Below are 20,325 nucleotides of genomic sequence, written 5' to 3' on the forward strand. Positions count from 1 at the left end.
GATTCCTCTCGATTCCTCTCCAAATGTACTTCCAAAGACAGCAGTTTCTCACTAACATACAGCCACATGAAAGCCTCTATTCAAGGTTTCCACTCCACTCACCTTCCACAGACGCTTTATAGGACAACTTCAGCACAGGGCACTGGTATTTGGAAGAGGCTCCACACAAAAGAAGGAGCCATCCCATCCACCTTAACCCACAAATCAAATCAAAGACTCTTCTGCACTTTGCAAGAACTCCAAATCCAGAAGACAGAGCATCCTTAAACCAATGCAGTGGCTTCGTGCTTTTTACACTATTTACACAAAATAATCAATCCAATGCAAATTATTTTAAAAGCAAGATGCTCTACAAGAGCTGTAGCATATAAATAAGCTTAAAGGCTGTATGAAACGTGCTCATTTCTTACACTCATTCTTACAACTCTCCAAATTAAAGTTTCTATTACTTGCCAATAATTAAAGGTTTACAAAAAATAACAGTTAGAAACAAAACTCTTCAAACCATTCCCTTCAAGTCCTCTCCCAGCGCTGTTATGGGCCCCTAGAGAAGCACATTGTAGGGCTTTCAAACAGCCCACTCAGTTCTCACACCTAATGAGAGGAATGTGCACTTGATACAAGACAAGAGTTACCGCAAGCGATGCGGGACTCTCTGTGTGCTCCATGTGTGCCCTTCATTGTGCCACAACAATGTGGATGTGGAGTGGTGATTGTGGAAGCAAGTATTTGGCACGGCTATTTTCTGCAGGCTTTCCAGGCCCCTTCTATGTACTTTTTATATATATAGCATGTCAAGTGTGCTTTGCTTTTCACTTAACTTCAACCGTTTGATAAAGCTCGTTAAATATAAACTTGGCTTCTTGGAGAATTTTGTGAGCTCTGAGTGAGCCAATACATCAACACTGCCATATCCTCCACGTTAATTAGCTGGAATCTTTTGTGGATGCATGGATGGGGGGGAACATTTGGCTCAGGACTGGTTTCTTTTCAGCTCTGTAATCCCTGGGGAAACAAGTAGGGCCTTTTTCATTTACTTGTTAATTACCGAGCTTGAGAGTGTGAGAGATGGTGTGTCCACATCACTCTATTTTAATTACAGCCCAATCATTGCTTTGGTGGCACAAAACCAAAGCAAAATACAGAGTGCAGCTTCCTGTTACAATAATTGTTACTACTACTAATAGTACTGTGTTCTGCCTTACAAGGAGCACTGCACGCTTATGCATTTCCATTCTACACGATCATGACCCAACTTCCCACTCATGGTCAAAACAAACCAAGTAAAAAAAACTTTTCAGCCTGAATAGTTGCTATGATTAAGAGCTGTTAAATTCCACTACCAAAAATCCCCCGAAGTGATGAGGTCTCACACAGAACTGGCAGAAAGCAGCTAAGAGAAAGGACAGCCCAAAGGTCAGCCAGACTCCACAGGCATTTGGAGTGTACATCCTCTTTTCCCTCAGGGAAGACTTTGATTTATCCCAGGCTAAAAAGATACCCCCAGTGTCCTGGCTGCATGGCCTGAATCTGCAGATCCCAGTTCTGCAGTAAGAATTACTTCAGGAATGGTGCTGGTGGACTGTTCTGCCCTTCTCAGCAATGGTGCAGATGAGCAACCACTCTGAAGTCTACTCTCACATTTCTCAGGTGGTCGTAAAGCTCGTGACTTTGACCTAAATCAAACATCTTATTACATGCATTTCCAGAAGATTCTTTTTTGAAAGCAGTGTGCTTCCTATGGAAAGAGAAGCACTGGAAAGTAACAATTCAGGCTGAGGGAAACGCAGCTAAAACAACTTGTTTCAAAAGCTCGCGTATCGACCCTGTGGTTAAACTAGCTGGGAGATGGATGGGGGGGCGCAGTGCCTAAGGCTCCTCAGTCTTAGGGTTTAGCTCCACTTCCACAGTTCCAAGGATCACAAAGCTGTATTTATTACACTGAGGACATTTTAGTCATTGGAAGGGGCAGCAGAAAGAATCCTATCTTAAAATCTTGTTAATAGCTATTATGAGAAATGACTCCAAGTTCCAGTCTTTTCAGCTCCGTTAAGGACTAAGAAGGAAACTTGCTCAGCTGCCTTTTAATGCTGATACCCAGCAGTGTGTTAAGCTCTGTCTATAAGCTTACGTTTTTAAGACCTGTCACCCAGATCCCAGTGGCAGCAGAAATTCCTACTCTTAACAAGAAGTATATTCTATCCGTCAGACTTCATCCATCTGAGTAAACAGGAGAGGTTCCTTCATCACAGTTTGTAGTGAAACAGTTAAACATTAAAGCCATCACTGCATTCCTCCCTCATTTCCATTCCCCCCATACCCATATCAGGAGAAGATTATCCTTGGTGCCAGATTCCACTGTCTGCATCTGACTGAGTGGTTCAAAGGCCAAGTGTAGGAATTCCATTTTAAAAAACACTCTTTTTTTTTTTTTGTTCTGTGGAGAAGCAGAAAAGCAGATCCCTGGAGCCATCACGGGCATGTTTAGAAAAGGGAGAAAGCATCGAGGGAAATGCAACAACCTGATACCTGTCAAAAACTGCAAAGGTATTTAAAGAACATTATCAACAACACGCTCTGTGCTCTCTGTGACCGCCGAACAGATCAACTTCACTGAGCCCCAGCTGACTTCAAGCTGAGCAGCTCTGAAGTGAAAGCTGAGGAGAGGTTTGCTCAGCGTGAGATGGCAGGACAAGTAATAACAAAGGGAGAAAAGTGTGAATGTGTCACCAGGAGCAAGATCAGGAAAATGATAAATAATAAAAAAAAAATTACAAATTGAGAAACGCTTGCAGAAAGCAAGTGAGCTTCTGTAAACACATTTCCTGCTGTAGAATGCCACTATATTTGCAGTAGTTGGCCTACAGCATGAGGCCTTTATCAGTGCTCAGTGCATTACCCACCCTTTGGCCATGGACCATCCAGTGGAAGTACTGCCCAGTCAGATGGCTGAGCAAAGCAGCGGGTACTGACATGCTGCTGTGTCAAAGGCACCTTCTCCAAGAACAGAACTATTTTCTGTAGGTTTCAAATCGTAAACAAATGCTTTTGTGTGCTTGCTAATTAAATCCCTTTGGACACAAGTCAGCTGGGAAGGAACACCCACCTCAGCGGCACCTGCAAAGCAGCTATGAGTGGGGAGAACAGCAGCACTAACTCCTATCCTCTAGAGCACACCTAGAGTATTTCAGGTATACACATCACACACACACATATATCAGGCATCTCTGTAGCACCTCAGTACAGAAAGGGCATGGAGGTGCTGGAGCAGGTCCAGAGAAAGGCAATAAGGCTTGTGAAGGGCTTGGAGAATGTGCCCTATGAGGAGAGACTGAAGGAACTGGGGCTGTTTAGTCTGGGGAGGAGGAGGCTGAGGGGAGACCTTATTGCTCTCTTCCAATACCTGAAAGGTGCTGACAGCGAGAGCAGGGCTGGTCTCTTCTCACTGGTGACAGGGTGAGGGGAAATGGTCTCAAGTTGTACCAGGGGAAGTTTAGGTTGGATATCAGGAAACACTTCTTTACAGAAAGGCTTGTTTCCCATTACATTAAGTGTTGGAGTCCTTAGTGTATTTCTTTTTAAAGTCTTACATAAAAATATGCTTCAGTTTTACCTGAATGTATTATGTGGCTTGTTTAAAATTAACCTGAAAAAAAGTCAAAAGAAAACCGAGCAGTACCACGATATATATTCCCAAATTCCAAGTCATTTTTGTTTTCCATTTTAAATGATGTCCAGAGCAGACAAACTGTGAAGATGGAAAACAAACCATTTTTTATGAGGAAGAAAATAAATCATTCTTCACTGATCTAAGAGAAAACATCCCCTGAAGTTACTGCACAGATGCCAAAGCAAAAACTCCCACATTGCTTGTACACCTGTCGCAGGACAGCAAACTTCCTCCTCCTTCTACATTGTTCAGCAGCTTTATCATACGTCACACTGAAGGAAAAAGGCTGAGCCAACACACCCTCCTCATCTCTATAACCTGCAGCAGAACTAAAGATAAAATTGGGTGTTGATGCTTCCTGGCAGATGTGCGCAACTCTGCATGTGCAAGGGCTCCCTGGCCCCCCAAAAATGGGAAGGGAAAAAGGGAAAGGAGTAGGAAGATTGGAGCTGGGCTCCAGGAAACAAACGGAGCAGAGGCAACAATTTAAGGATGAAAACTTATTTGACTAACTATGATCTCAGAATGCAAGATAACACACTATAATACAATCTAATTGAAATTGAGGCTAATAAATCAAGTAAAATAAGAGAGAGAGAGAGGTTACTGAGGACCAAGAAGCCTACTTTGAAAGTGAAGGCACACAGCTTCCTTTCTCCCTCCAAAATTTTCATCTGAAAACGTAACTAGGCTAAGTGCTTGTACAGGATATTACGCTCATTAATAATTTCAGAAAGAAAAATTGTAACTTTTGGTTGAATTAATCCAGAATTTCTTCCACATATTTTTGCTAGGTCATAAAACCAGTTATTTAGGCAGCTTTAGCACATGACCATTTTCACTTCCATACCTTTGTTCTCATTGATAAAACATTCCAAAACCGTACACTGAATGGTTTCTACAATTATGATAAATCAAAGGGTAAGCAAATCGACTTACTGAACACATCCCCTCGGGGTTTCTGAGGATCTATCTGTATCCTGTTATCATCTGCAGCTCCTTGGGAGGATGTAGTTTCAGCAGGAACAAGCAAAGGATGTGTGGTGGTTATCGGAGAAGTTCTTTGTGGTGGCAGTGTAGGTCTTAACGTTGTAGGCAGAGGAGGCGTTGGAGGTGGAGGCTTTGTCACTGGCCTTGTTGTCACTGGTACATACCTAGTGGTTGGCTTTGGCGTGGGTCGAGTTGTTGGCCTTGATGTGGTTCGAGTTGTTGGCGCAGGTGTGGGTCGAGCTGTTGGCCTTGATGTGGCTCGAGTTGTTGGCCCACGTGTGGGTCGAGCTGTTGGTCTGGTCACCGGCCTTTCTGTAACAAAAGCAAGTACACATGGTGGTCTGAGGGGTTGTCTTGTCATCCAGCATCACGAACCTATTGGTTATACCAGTGCCTTCTGTAGGAAGCACACTGTGCCCTTGAATATGTGATATGAACCAGATGGTTTGATCATAATGTTAGGAGTAACTGCAAAGAAAATAAAGATGGGAGCAAAGTGGACTCCTCGTTCCAGAAACTTCAGAATATAATTCATTGACATGAAGAGTCAGTTGAATTAATGCCTCTTCTGACTGTTTCCACTAACTAGTCACACACCTTAGTATCAACACTACTGGATTATCATCAGTATTTCTCATTACAGTGGATTAGAGATGATTTAGCATGACCAAAAGCACACAGTGCCTACCTCTTCCCAAGCATCTGCTCTCTTTCAGTCATCAAAATTCACCCAAATGAGCTGTTAGTAAATTAGCACGGACATGAAGGTATATCTTAAGCTGTAAAACCACAAGTTTTTACTCAGGAACAGAGGGAAGTTTAGTAACACTACAGCGTTACAACCCTTTCAGTCACAGAAGGGCAGATACCTTTGGTTTAAGAAAATACTTTTCAGCTCTTTCCACTTCTTTTAAACACTCCTCCTCATCTACAACTGTTTATCGCTTTACAGACAATGAACAGAAGCCAACTGGCTTTCTTTTAAATCCTTCTTTGCTGAGCACCAGGAAAATAAGTGAATGGTGGTTTTGCTTTTTTTAAATCCTCCACAAAAAGGAAAAGATGAACTGAGCTCCACCTATAACACAGTGACACTGCCTACCACCTTCCCCAATACTTCATAAATAAAGGGTAATACATTTTAGATTTATATCATAAGGAGAGTTTCTGTAGACATGAAATCCAAGAAGATCTGTTTTGTTATTTATGTTTTACTCTTTGTTAATAAACCTTTCCATCTCACTGGAGATCTTAGAAGCCCCATCAAGAATTCTACTCACTTATTTTGTGGACATACAAGTGTTTGAAGTATAACACAGAGCTAAAACTAAGTTACTGTTTGTTAAACAATGAACTGATTGAAGATAGCAGGTTAAAAGGTTTTCTGTCTGCTTACTACTATTCTCTTGAATAGCCTGCTGTTTTCACCTTGTGGTGCATTAAAATATCAAATATATTACAGGACTACGTCCCATGTCATGTGTGTCCATGTATAAATGTTAACATTCATGTTGTGAAAGATCACCATAGTGAGAGCACATAACCACAACGACTAAAGCCAAAGGAAACAGGTTTGCAGTGCTCTTTAGAAAGGCAGGTGAGTGACCGACAACCAGAACCCACATGTGAACACAAGGTCCTCAAAACAATCATGCAGACAGAGCTGTGCAGCCCTGAGAGACATCACATGTTAAGGAGCTCCAATGGCCTATTCTGTATCAACAGGGATGACTGCTTCTCCTAACACAAACATGAATCCTCCAACAGGGAAGTTGTTCCAGAGAAATCTTCTCTCAGCTCTGCTAACATCTGGGCAGTGGACATGGTAAACTGCTGACATGGGGCACGCTGCAGTGTGCATGTAACAACAGCATATGAGTAATATGTACCGTCTGACCAGACTTACCCCACTTATTCACTTGTCCTCATTGTGAAACAACTTCTAGAATGAAGCTCTGAATAGGGTGAGATGAATATCTTTCTAATTATGAAAGTGTCTGGGAGAGAGGTATTTTTATCAAAGCACACCAAGACTCAAAGCTCTGACTGCATTCCCTGGACCTTCATTACCTTTTAAAAATAGCAGAGATGAACCAAGCCTGATAGCATAATACCTGAAAATGTACAACGTAAGATTCATGCACACATTTAATTTCAGGACTTCTTTTTGAAAAGAAGAGTTACATACGTATGCAGTTTGTTCCATTGTCTCTGTAACCTTCTTTACATTTGCATTTGTAGGATCCTGGTGTATTGTAACATCGTGAATAACTACCGCACTGATGCTGGCCAAGGGAACATTCGTCTATATCTGCAATGGAAAGTTACATCAAAAATGAAAAGAAACCTCACTTCCTTCATGAAGTGCAAAAACATGAACAGCAGAACCATCATGGAAAACAGAAATTTCAAGAAATTCAAGAAAACTGAAATGAAAAAAGTTACAAGTTAATGTGGTGACTTCAGGAATATCCACGACCATAAACACCCAGGTATTAAAATTGCTTTGTTTCATAAAATACTTCATCTTTATTGTACCTATTGTACCTAGATGGAAGCTATATATATGATGTTTATATGTTTAGGGCTCTGCACAAAGACTTCTCTCTAAAACTATATTACAACATAAAGCAGTGCCTCATTATTTCCAGGTGATTGGTTGGTTGTTTTTTTAAAGTAGAAGGATCATCCATTGGCTGAGGCAATGGGAAATTAAGACAGTGGGATCCAGGAACATCTATGTTACCCTGTCTCCAGGGTAAGGATAGCTCTGCAGCCTGGCATGGCAGGAGCAGGGGTGTACCTCAGCCACATGTTCTTTTCTTGGATCTTGGGGGCATGCAATGGACCATAACTGCGTGACAGCTCAGACACAGCCAAAGCTGACATGCTGCTCCAAACCCACAACTGTCTCTGCCCACTGAAATCTTTGGGGACAAAGGTTTTATAAAGAAATTCCTGGAGCACCACCACTGCTCTCCCACTACCTTTCACAGGAGAACCAGTTACAATGGGAGTCAAACATACGCTTCCAGTTCCACATTCAGTCTAGTTAGTTCTATTATGCACCCTTCCCTAAAATACAGATGCAGAGCAACCTACAATAACCTACTTCTATTTTTCAGCCATAAGCAAATGTTCCTCTTCAAACCATTAATTCAAGTTCATAAAATGCACCTCAGTTACATGCTCATAAGAAATATGTTAGTATTACCGTGGCATTGGTATTTGCCTCCAATGTACATTAAATCGAAGCCTTTATGACACCTGCACATGTAGCTTCCAAAAGTATTGACGCAGTGCCTAAATCGCGGGCAGATAACTCTCCCTGTAGCACATTCATCAATATCTGTGGAAACAGAGGAACTGCATTACACATAGTAACAGGTAAAATGCAATCTATACAACCCACGTGAAACTGTTTTCACATTGTGAAAGCTGAAGTATAACCAAAGTACTTCTGAAAATGTTATTGTGAATGCAAGCTGGTCTGCCAGCAGTAACACCTGAGCACTTCTGCCCGTCTCTCTACAGTTCAGCTCCTAACCATGTGCCTGGATTCTTATGATTCCCATGCCAGAAGCCTTCCCAAGTACTAGGAGTGATAAGAGAATGGCCTCAAAATATTCATCCTTAAAACTGTAATAGTGTTTGGCTGAAGGAAAGCTAAGTCATGCGACTTGTATGACTTTTCTCCCATTAAGCCCTGCATGGTTACTAAGACAGCACTTGGATATAGGTGAGGAACAATAACAAAAAATACCCCAGTAATTATTTTTTCAAACATGCCTGACACATTGTTCCTGTACCACAAGCCATATGTAGCTACTCCAAATACATCATCATGTGATAAAAGGTTGCTTGCTTTTATAAGGATCTCAAGCATCCCTAATCCATGGCCTGCTTGGTGAGCTTATCAGAAACCCTCATCTGCGCAGGACTTGCTTTCAACAAGGAGTTCAAGCTAAGGCCAAAGGTGCAGTGTTTCTGGGTCAGCTACCACTTGGTCACTACAGGCCAAACACTGCCTGTCACTTCGCAGTTCTTACCCTGCACTGTAGCTGACCACTCTTCCATGGAGGTGTGTGTAAGGCAACCTTCAGATATTAAAAGTGCTGAGATGCATGGCTTATATTTGCTCTGCCGGCAGCACCTGAAGTCTCATCAAGCAACATCTAGGTAAGGACAGAGCTCTGTGAAGATGTGTGATGTTCATCCAGCATCTGAAGTCTCTCAGCACCCCAAAGCTGCTGCTTCACGCTAAGTACTTCAGGCAGATGCCAACAGAGCCTGCCCTCACAGCGTGCAGGGCTCTCAGCAGGAGGGCAGGCTGAGACTCAAAAGCTGCACTCACTACCACTCGTTCTATAGCCCTTAGAAACTGAGCTGAAGTCTTCTTAGTACTTGAACCCTAATTCTTCTCTGAGGTAGGGACCTGCTGCGCACGGCTGCCTCTGACGCACACCACTTCTGACGTTTGCTGGTTATCTGCAGGGCACAGTTCAAGCCTTTGCTCTGCACCTCTATCAGGCTCTCAATCTATGGGAAAGCGAGATTTTGCTCTCTGTGCAATTTTTTTTTTTTTTCTGAAAAGGAACACTTCAGCTGCAAGTGTCAGGACTGCAAAACAAAGGTCAATAGAGAAGCAGGATTACAACCAGGCTTGCTGCTGTCCTGCTGTGAGTAAGGCTGCATCACCAAACCAAGTAACCAACTGTGATGCTGACTGTAAAATAGTTTTTTGTTTTTTGTTTGTTTGTTTTTTAAGTTGATAGGGCTATATTGTTAATCCACAAGAACAACATCTAATAAGACCTCCTTTTGCAATGAAAATAATTATGATTTTCAGTCCTCACATAGCTACAGACATTCTAAAGCTGAAGTGTATACAAACCCAATCCAAAGAGCTGGAAGAAGATTTATTGAGTTGAGAGCCATTAATTAGTCAGTTCCTATTTTCAATGAATACTTTGCTGAATTCTTTTTTACCTCTTTGTTACCTGTTTGCAATGAATTGCCTTCCTAGCTGAATTGTTAGGTTGCTCTTCACCAGTTGGCTGGGAGGAACATTTTAACGAGAGAATGATCTCCATGGGTTAAACTAAGAATAGAATAACGTCCAGAGGAATTTAAACCTGTGCTAAAAATAAGCATTAAATTCCCAGCTGTCTTTCAAACTCTATTCAAACTGGGATCTCATGAGCTGCAGTCAGTGCACACTTCAATTTTCTTACTACCATCTACACTGTTATTCTTCTACTGCATCTTCACTGCAGCAGTATCTGCACGCTCCCGGGAGCTGACAAGCACTGAAGGGCTTGAGCACACATCAGGAAAAGACTAAGTTCTAGCTACAAAGAACTTTGATTCTTGCAGGTGTTTACTGGTTTAGCACAACACACACTGAAACACACGGTTCTTCACCTTAAAGATATCTATCTGCCATGATGTCTGCTGTGACACTAATTGCAGTTTCTTCAGCATGTGATAATGGTCATTTTTCTCTTCTGTATGCATAGACATGCAGACATGTTCTGCTGCAAACTTCTTGGTCAACATGGGTAAGTCAGTTTGAGAACCACCTCCCCTGAGAACAGCCCTGGCACCTAACTGGATTATTAGGGCATTCACACTCTTCTATTCCTTTACTGCCAGTCTGCAGGGTTGCTACAGGCTGTGGAACTGCAGCACTGCATAGATACAAATAATAAAATCACTGGAGCATCATATCCACACAGGATGTATAGTTAATGACTAATGAAATCACATGTCACACTGTTCTTTAGACCATAGTCATGTGTGGTACAATCCAGTCTGATTAACCACAAACACCTTTTCCACGTTCAGTAACGTGAGAACAGTACATTTCATTTTCACACGGTCTGAATTCCTGAGTTGATTTCAACAATTACACAAGAAAGATGGGAGCCTAAATCCTATTAATACTGGGAGTGTGCGGAGACCTTTACTTTGCCTCTGGGAAATCTCAAAGATGTGCACAAATTATCCCTCTAATCTCTGGTCCTGGGCATCACTTTGCTCTAGAAAGGTATGTGAGACAGCTGCCCTCCCCATTCCTTCTTCATGCAGACACACTTTAGAGGTTCCGTTAGCAACACTTTAAAATCACCCAGGAACAGGAGAGAGTGGTGAGGGCCGGGGCTTGGATGCCAATCAGCTCACACAGGCATTAAGTAGATAGCCAATGAAATCTGCAAGACTGGAGGAAAGCAGTAGGGATCTCTGATGTAGACCACTTGAGAATAGCTGAGCAATGCATCTCCATCAACTTTTGAAACTACATGTACATTGCATTCTAAATACTCCTGATGAACTTTTTAAGTGCATTCAGGGTAAGTGTGAAAAGTATATATTAAATATTAAATCTGCAATTGATCACTTACCTATGCAGGTTCTCCCATCAGGCCCCAGCTGCAGGCCTGGAGAAGGACAGCGACAGCGCACTTCCCCTTTCAGCACATCACAGCCATACTGACAGTTTGCCATGGAGCAAGAAAGGGCACCTAGGGATAAAAACGGAACACATGTAGATAATGACACCGACCAGAAACTGAAAATCACTGTAATCTCTGAGGAATTGAGACACAGTAGTTATGACAAAAGTAAAGAAAACCTGTAGAATTTCACAGGTAGTCATTCAGGCTTTAAAGAGCAAAGGCACATGGTTAAAAAAAACAACAACAGAAAACAAAAATGACAATAACAGGGGGAAAAAGCACTACAACTGTAGCAAGTCGTGGAGTGGAATGCAGCCCGCATGAAGAAAATAAATTCCAATACGTCCTATAACACATCCTGGACATTATCGACATTTTAAAATAGGAGTATCTTTAATTAAAGGTCATTTCCCTTCTCTCTCTCCAGACACTGAAAATATCCACTTTTATGAGAACAAGTAGGAACCTGATCTCCAGAGAGATGACAGTACGATTTTATACCAGTCAGACAACCAACATCTGCAGCTTTAATGATTTTACATTTATAAGGATGTAATACAGCAGAGCTGCAGGTGTCTTGCTGCAATGAAAACGGCAAGCACTTGTCCCTGAAGGCCAATTAACAGTGATTTACTGCACTGGAGAATGCTTCTGGGAAAGCTTGTAATAAAACTAATAAAATTAAACTATTTGCTCCTGGTTTGCCCAGACTAATTTCATTAGGGGAAAAAGAAAAAAGAAAAAAGAAAAAAAAAAAAAAAAAAGCAGCTCAGCTCCTTTTGTACAAGTGCCCAATTTCCAGCAAAATTAATCTTCCAGCATGGGGCACAACTTAATTTCATCAAAGTTTCCTGGGGAAACCCAAGCAGAGGCTTTGAGGTGATGAAAAAAAACAAGCATCAAGCCTTGCCGTACTGGAGCATGTTCCGTCTGGCAGAAGCATGTAGCCATTCAGACAGTAGCACTTGTAGCTGCCGTACGTGTTCATGCATCGGTGTTTGCATGGCCGGGGCTTCAGTCCACACTCGTTCAGATCTGGAACAAAGAGTACAAGGGAAGGGGATGGGAAAAGAAAACATAGCAACGATAAGTGAAAAACCTACTAAAACAGGTTCCTTGAGAAAGAAGGAAAAATAAGGCAATTAGCTTTGTAGAAGCAGCCCAGCAAATGTCCAGAACAAACTCTACAAAGCATGGTTCTGTCCTCCTGCCATGTGGAGTTATGTACCTCTGTTTCTTAGATACCTTTTCAGAAGACAGTGACTGAGAAACAAAGTACTATCACTAAATTAAGCACAGACAGAAATTTCATTAGCAAACGAATAAGCTCAGGCTGCCCAGATCAGAACTCTGGAGAAGAGAAGAAGCACATATCAATCACTCTGCATTCACTACTGGAGTGCGTCTGAAAGCAATCTGGCGATTCACTGTCATGCTTCAAAGTAAGCTGCAGCAGAAGGAAGAAAAGGTGATGAGAATCTCCTTAAAACTTGGGGAAAAAAATGTGTTTTTTTATCATCCAGGCAATGCTGAAAAAAGTACCTGTGATACCAGTGATATTTTTCAAGGACAATTGCTAAAGGCTATTATTTCAGATTTATAACACAGAACTCATGACTTTAACCGAAAATATTAAGCCCACAAGAAAAGACAGAGTCAGAAATTCCTTCACAGCTCTCTTCCAGGAAGACATGTTGATGTGATCAGGTAGACCAGAATAATTCACTACAGAACCTCGTTATTTGTGCATCCATGCCTAAAGATGACAACGCAGGTGAACACAATAAATACAGTCACAAATCCAGCCAGCAAACACTTAACTAACGACTGGTCCTTGTCTCCAGTATTGCACAAAGCCACTGGAGTGCTGTTACGATAACAGCAACTGATATTTCCAGGAACTTTACAAACAGCCATCTCTACTTTTAAACACATTCACATCAAGTGTCCCTCCTTAATCAGCGCACCAGAAAGGTAAGCTTTGGTGCTCCCAGCAATTGGTAGACACACAAATGGAGTCACCACTTCATAAGGCACCAGCTGAGAAAGACACATGTGCTTTTACAGACTAAACGCATAAGTTTAGAGTTAAACAGAAAGACGAATAAACCTCTAGTTAGAAAGAAGTCAGTAATTCATTGGTTACTTTATGGACTACAGGTCCGTATTAGACTAGGTCTGAGCTGCAAAGAAAACAAGAGGAAGTTGGGTTTCACAGCAGAAAGGAAGTCAAATCTTCAGCTAAGACTTCCATCTATTGATGAAATACAGGCACAGGTCAAATGGAAAAGCAGCAGATGATGATGGTAGGGGAGGAGAATTACTCTGAATTTTTTATTTAAAAAAAAAAAAAGCATAAGAATGCTTAATTATTAACTGGCAAATATTTGGGGAAGCAAAGTTCTCTAGGCAGCAAAGGTAGTTCCTGATAGATATTATAGTTGCATCTATTGTATCTATAGCATCTTGCTTACACTTCCAAAACTTCCATAGCTGTTACCCTTAAGAACAGTCTCTCACAGCTGCTTCCAGAACTACTACGCAGACCAAAGTTGAAAGGCAACACCTATTAATGACTGTCATCACTTTAAAATCTGCTGCCTTCCAAAACATATAGATTACATTGTGACCCTTAAATATCTGGAGTCCCACAGGACTCTGAACAGCACACCACCATTTGGTATGAAATACTCTTGGTGCAGAAATGAAAGCTCAGGTGTTGACAGAAACACTCCTGACAATAACCCAACCTGAAAAGGCAGCTGTGATCAACTGTACTGGGATATTACATCACATAGGCTTTGTTTGCAAAATTTTGGCTAAATTATTTGTTGTCTGCATTCTATTTCTGCCTGTAAATAAATGCTTTTGACCCCTTTGATTCAGGTCTAAAAACACATGGCTGTGAATAAAATGCCCGTGCCTTTAAACAGTCTGATTTTTTTAACCTTGGCTGCCATAACAGAAAGCTCAGGTCAGAAGGCATCAGAAATAAGCTGTTAGCGCAGCTCCACTTAAAGCTAAAACTCGCGTGTCATGGGTTTTCAGTTCAGCCTTCCACATCAGCTATTGAAAGAAAGATGTGTTTAACCTTATGGAGTCAGAAGAAATGCCGGAGTTCAGGAAAACAGCCTGACTACTTAAAAGCAAAGCCACATTCCAAGCAGGTTGTATTAAAGCACTCGGCCCAGCCCCTCTTATTTTCCCTGAAGTGCAACTTGTCTTCTCCTTCTTTTCAGCAATGCAGGCACGTACTTGGAAACCACACAGCCAGCACACTCAGTTTCCTAACAGGAATATTGGATAATTACTGGCAGGTCTTTCAAGTTCTTTAGAAAGGCCTGTGTGAATATGCTGACGGCTCCTTTTACCTACCCCCACATTCCCATCATCTGCAACAGCATGCTTCTCACTGAAGAATCCGGATACACTGCACATAGGGGGAGCAGTGAAACATTCCTGCTATTAATATACTCTATCTGCTTCAGATGGGTTTCTTGTTCTGTAAGTAAGGACTGGTCTTTTCAAGAACAGGTTCAGGCTCATGTCAGCAGTCATAAAAAACATCGGCTATAGCAACATACCTCTTGAACATGTGCTGGTTTGAAAAGGTCAAGTTACTTACCCAAATATATCAACTGCTTACTTCAAACAACATCTATAAAGACATCTCAGAACAAGTGCATCAAAAGAGGGAAAGAGAAAACAGCAGTAGCTTCCTCTTTATAAGAGATAAACTAAAATGTATTAAACTCATGGACTAAATTCTCACATTGGAATTTAAAATGTTAATCCTTTTCATAGCATTGGTCTTTAGAAATCCCTTTAATTTCTTTGCAGGAATCTCCATGTGTTGTCCCACAGTTGAAGTTTTGCTGCTGAACTGCTTATACTGACATGTTACTGCAGTTACTACAATTACACAGTGCAAAACCACTATTCTTACTTTCAAAGTAACAGAACGCAGTAGCACAAATGAAAGCAGGCTGAAAGCTTTAGGCACTATGAAAAGGAGCTCCATAACAGAAGCAAAGCTGCTAAGTGCAAGTATTTAATTTTTAAGAAAAGAAGTTAAAATGTGAATGCAAGGAAATGACAACAGAGCTATGCTGGCAAAGCTGGGGGGCTTCTTTGACCATTGCACAGCCTCACACTTGATCTTGGACCAACTTTGGGGCACATCCAGCAGCAGCGGGGTCTGTGGGTTCCCCTGCCCTGCTAGTCACAGAACAGGACTGAACCAGCCCGTAAACAGCCGGTGAGTACATAAGCACAACTTCCTAGGAGGACACAGCGCACTCTGCTAGTTTCTTTTAATTAGCTTCTGCAGAAGGATCCAGAACCCAAATCCATTCTGCCTTTTTCTGCCTACTAGCCAACCTGAACCAGGAAACACATCGGGTATTCAATACCAAGTTTACTCAGACTGAGATAACAGAATACCAGTGACCCAACACAAAGTCAAAGATTTAACAATAACTCATACTATAACAAAGTAGTTCAAGCTTTCATTCCCAGCAAGTTCCAACTTCTGCCTCTACCTGACCCAATAAGCAATTCCCACTGTTCTGAGTTCACAAAGAGGCTTAGAAATAAATGAAGAAGTGCAGATCCTGAAGGATGAGCAGAGGAAAGAAACAAAAGCAGGTTACAGCACTGAGTGTGGCGGAGAGTCGAGACGTTTTAGAATGCAGACTCATGGTATCAAGGGAATACAATCAGTTATTTGCTCTGCATGCTAACGACACTGCAAGTTCAGCCTGTGCATCACAGCCATTGGTCCATTAGCCTCCAGCCCCTTTGCAAGAGATTTACTATCATTTCAAGCCGTGCAGGTAGAAGGAGCAGGCCGCCTGAAATACAGGTACCACCTCACCCCTTGAAGGTGCATTTCTTGAACGATGCTCCAGGGGGCGGAATAGATGTGCTTCACTGCTCTGACCAGGTGGACTTGAATACAGTTGCTCATCTTCAGATGATGGGAAGAAGGTATAATAAAATACGAGATGAGCAAATCTTTGCAATATGCAAAAAAGATGCTTTATATTCTTCACGTGAAGACAACCTTTCCCAGTCACACAAAGTAACCTGCGTACACTTATAAAAATGACAAGTTTACAGCTATTCACATTTGTCTATCAAGGTAGGTCCTAATGAAGAGCTGGTATCAATTCACTGTTGAAAATGTTTTGAAAGAGGCTTTAGTTTCATTCTTACTGCTACAAACCAGAGAGCTGGCACAAGGCATTTTCTTTCAGAATGTTCTTTCTTTTCCCCCCTTCACTGCTTATGGCTGTTAACTTGGGATTAGAAAGCGAGAAGGGAAACACTGAAGTTACAAGATTTGTGCAGAGTTACTGCAATTTGGCTGCTGGTGATAGCAACATAATAAGAGAGCCTGGTCTAGAACTAAATGTGGAGGTTGGTGGTGGCCCTGCCTGTGGTGGGGGAGGTGGAGATTGATGATCCTTGAGGTCCCTTCCAACCCAGGCCAGTCTGTGACTGGCGCAGCCACTGCAGTGCCACTGGAAAAGGACCGGCCTTCAGGCATCCTCACACAGTCACAGTGCAACAGTTCTGCTGTGAGGCTCTGTCATTCTCTTGGACTGATCCCTGGAACATGGCTTTATCTTTGAGGACCACGAACAGATGAGATGTAAAGCCTGTTTATCAGCACTCACATTTCATAGCCCAGCACCATTCACATATCCTAGAAAGACTTCCATCTCCACAGGGGAATTCCAACATTTCTTCTGCCTATACCATTACTTCGTTATTACTAATTATTACTCTAGAACAGAAAAGAAAAAGATAGCCCCTGGAGTGAACAGAATAGCTGCTATTTTAAAGTACAGTAACACTGGTCACATTTATTCTGTACATAAGTGGGCTTCATGGGATGCCGACGGTTCTAATCCATCCAGTTGTCTACACTGGGGGTGGGGCTGGGCATTCCTGTAGCCCCCTTCCCAGCCATACATTCAGATATCCTCCCAGCAAAAGCAGACTCTTCAATGACAGCTCATACTTGGGTCTCAACCTAACATGGAATTAGCATATTCTGACTCCAGGAACAGCCATATGAGGTAGAATTGATATAGGCTACAGTGACTTGATCTGATTGATGGATGTCTGGGACATCACTGTCAGCAGGCATCTCAGAAGCCTCATGGACATCTGCCACAGCAGCTCTGTCACCAATACCATGTGTGGATATCTGACTAATACAACCCACAATGAACCAGGATGATAATGCATCTTCATCTTTTCAACTCTTATTTACATAGTACAGCTTATCACTAAGCTGCCTACGTCAGGATTAGAAACAAGAAAAAAAAAGATAAAGTATTTTAAGAAATCATTTTTAATTGAAGAAATACTATTTCACTATCTGAACCTGAGAATTGTGGCGTTATGAAATAACAGTCCTGACCATGAAATTTAAATTACTTGATTCAGATAGAGGACAGCCCATGGATACATACTTCATGCTAATCTCCTTCATTGCACCTGAACAAAAGCAATTGTTTTCCTTGTATCATCCCACTGCAGATGCCATTTTCTCTACAGATGTCAGTCCCAGTTTCAGAAAAGCTACAGCAGTAACAGACACGGTATGTGAGTTTGTTATGCTATGCCTGCAGGCAACATACGCAGCATTCGCAAGGGTCAACAATATTTCTGTGATTTCACAAACAAATTCTCTTTCTTGGACTTCACTTTCTTACCTTGGTTGCACGTTTTTCCAGTATATCCTGGGTGGCACTTGCACTTGTTTGGCCCAATGCATTCACCGTGTTTGCATCCTGGTTGGCATATAGCTGCAAATAGAAGAGCACTCATTATTCTTTGGTTCCGGTCATGACTGACAGTGCATTACTTTAAAACAAATGGCAACGACCTAACAAAAATAGTACCGCTTATGTTCCTCCCTTAAGCATCGCTGTATGTCTCAAATACCACTGTTTAAACAACAAATGCACTTTCAAAAATGATTGCCACCCCAGTATGTGTGGGACTCACTGATATTCTATTCTGGTACAACAGGAGGTTGCTCTGTTTCTGGTGTATTAGGCTCTTCTAGTAGCTCATCAGCTTGCACACACAATGCCTACACTTGCTCTGTGTATTCGTGCACTGTAGTTCATGTCATTACATTTGGTAAACTGGAATATGCCCCAGCTTTTCTCATTCTGTGACAGAACGCAGATGTAACATTCTGGTGAGCTTACTGTTTAAGTAAGGCAGGCACAAATTAGAAAGAAAACGGAGGGTGGCATAACTCGAACACTCTGTAATTAGTATTTACTATTTACCCTGACTTCAATTTTCTAAACTATCAGTATCATTTGCAATTTGCAAAGTCACTAACTGGATGCAGCTGTAATATTCATTGACCTGACAACAGTCTATATTATAAAATTGTATGTATTAAGGATCTATTTGAACAGAGATCTGTCAGAAGGCACTAGCTTGCATTCCAGCCAGGCTGCTCAACGGGGCTGAATTAAACAAAATTAAAACAAGAATGAGATTAGTTGCAGCTGTGAAAGAACTTTGCAAATACATCTCTAATGATCCAGAGTCTTTTCCTTAAGATTCAAAGCATCCAGGATCAGCAGTTCCCACAAGAAGCAACAGTTCAAATGGAATGAGTTTGGTCCAGTGCTGGGACTGCATTTGCTCTCTACTCTCAGGGCATTTTTTTGTTTCAAAACTAGACATATGCATCCTGCAATCCCCAGAGAACTTAAGACTTTGTTTTCTATCTGTAGTACTGCCCTTGGCGGATCTTCCTAACATTGCTGCATCTCTTTCAATTCTGTCTTTGGGAATTTGCTAAAGAGCAACAGAGAGGGGTGGTTTTAGTTAATGCAAGATGCATCTTTCCTATAAATACTGTCCAGAAACAAAGAAACAGGATTCACCAGCTAGCTAATGCAGTTTCTGTTTCTGCAGAAGCAGCTGCAGTAGTTCAGTGAAGTACTGGTAGGTAAGTTTCAGTGTATGTCCTTGTGTAATGGGCAGAAGGGTCAGAGGAGCACTGAGATATCACAAAATAATTCTAGAGCATTGCAGATGGAAACAATTACTGCTTTTTTAATTGTTACAGTCACAAAGACACATGCTCTGTTTTAAGAGCTAATTTAGACTCTATATTTCTTGTCTTCTTGACATCACAAGCTCTAGTTTACCTAGAGGTGATGCTGGAAAAATGAAGAGCATGAAGACCAACCTCATGACTTTAAAGCCATTGGGGAAAAAAAGAAAGAGATGCAATTAATCCATACTAGAAACAGAAGTAACTATGAATATGTTTGCAAAAGCTTCCATAAAATTTCAGCTGTCCTTCAAAGAAAATCCATACTGTAAAGCAGGACCCAATTAGACAACACTAACTTTCCAGAAGCACACAAAGCACCATCAGCCAGGTATCGGCTTGGAATGAAGTGGCAAACTTCCCTGAGTGAATCTACCACAACTTTAGTTTAGCTGACACTAAAATGCCTTTCTCTCCTCAAATGCATGAAGCATACATTAGCAGCAGCTCAGATTGCAAAAAGAAGATCTTAGAGTTGAAGACAAAAAGCCTTTCACAATTTAGAAATGGAAAAGCGTATCTAATTCAGAAGATCCAATATCTTTGTCATGAGGAATCAGACTTTATTTCTTTCCACAAGTTCCTTTTAATTCTCTCAGTCAGCCAAGTAGGACAAAAATTCTTCATTAGCGTAAATAAAACATCTAAAGCAAATTACACAGAACAACTAATTACAGATAGAAGACATGGGTGATGGGATCTGTGGCATCCTCAGCAGATCAGCTAGCCTAATATATGTTAACCAGGTTAGCCCCGTAGTATTATCTGCAATATTTGATGCCCTGTATGACATACAGATGGATGAGTCCTGATCTAGACTATCTCTTACTCTGAAGAAAAAACTAAGAAGTGCACTTAAATCTCTTTTGTTTTTAAAAGTCTCAGTTAAAGGAGACATCAGTGCCTCAGCATCCCACAGCTTACAAATCCCTACTCCTAACGATTGCCTAAGCACTATCCATAAAGCCAAAGACATTACAAAATGCTTTCTGCGCATAAACAGGTATTTGGAAACCAGCTTTTGCTGCCAAACAGGATAATTGAAGAAATCTCTTTTATTAGAATGTATTCTGTATGCCATAGCTACCTGAACGTTACACAACTTC

At 41.5% G+C, this 20,325-nt stretch overlaps 1 protein-coding gene across 8 annotated transcripts in view; it reads right to left on the minus strand.

Annotated features, from left to right (window-relative positions):
• The window catches only part of NPNT (nephronectin), a 38,946-nt gene that overhangs the window by 6,968 nt on the left and 11,653 nt on the right, over window positions 1-20,325 (minus strand). For 4 of the 8 annotated variants that reach the window (XM_085546639.1, XM_085546637.1, XM_085546638.1 and 1 more), the window contains 7 exons: window positions 17,847-17,939; window positions 15,995-16,087; window positions 12,034-12,153; window positions 11,065-11,184; window positions 7,875-8,009; window positions 6,849-6,971; window positions 4,610-4,972 (listed from right to left, as the gene is read on the minus strand). In XM_085546639.1, the coding sequence (XP_085402765.1) occupies window positions 4,610-4,972; window positions 6,849-6,971; window positions 7,875-8,009; window positions 11,065-11,184; window positions 12,034-12,153; window positions 15,995-16,087; window positions 17,847-17,939 (1,047 nt within the window). The remainder of the gene's footprint in view (window positions 1-4,609; window positions 4,973-6,848; window positions 6,972-7,874; window positions 8,010-11,064; window positions 11,185-12,033; window positions 12,154-15,994; window positions 16,088-17,846; window positions 17,940-20,325) is intronic. The other 4 variants (XM_085546642.1, XM_015861424.3, XM_085546641.1 and 1 more) reach the window with 1 other exon arrangement.

This window comes from Coturnix japonica, chromosome 4, assembly GCF_054131305.1.
Source record: "Coturnix japonica strain WE chromosome 4, WE-NBRP24, whole genome shotgun sequence".
Classification (NCBI taxonomy): domain Eukaryota; kingdom Metazoa; phylum Chordata; class Aves; order Galliformes; family Phasianidae; genus Coturnix; species Coturnix japonica.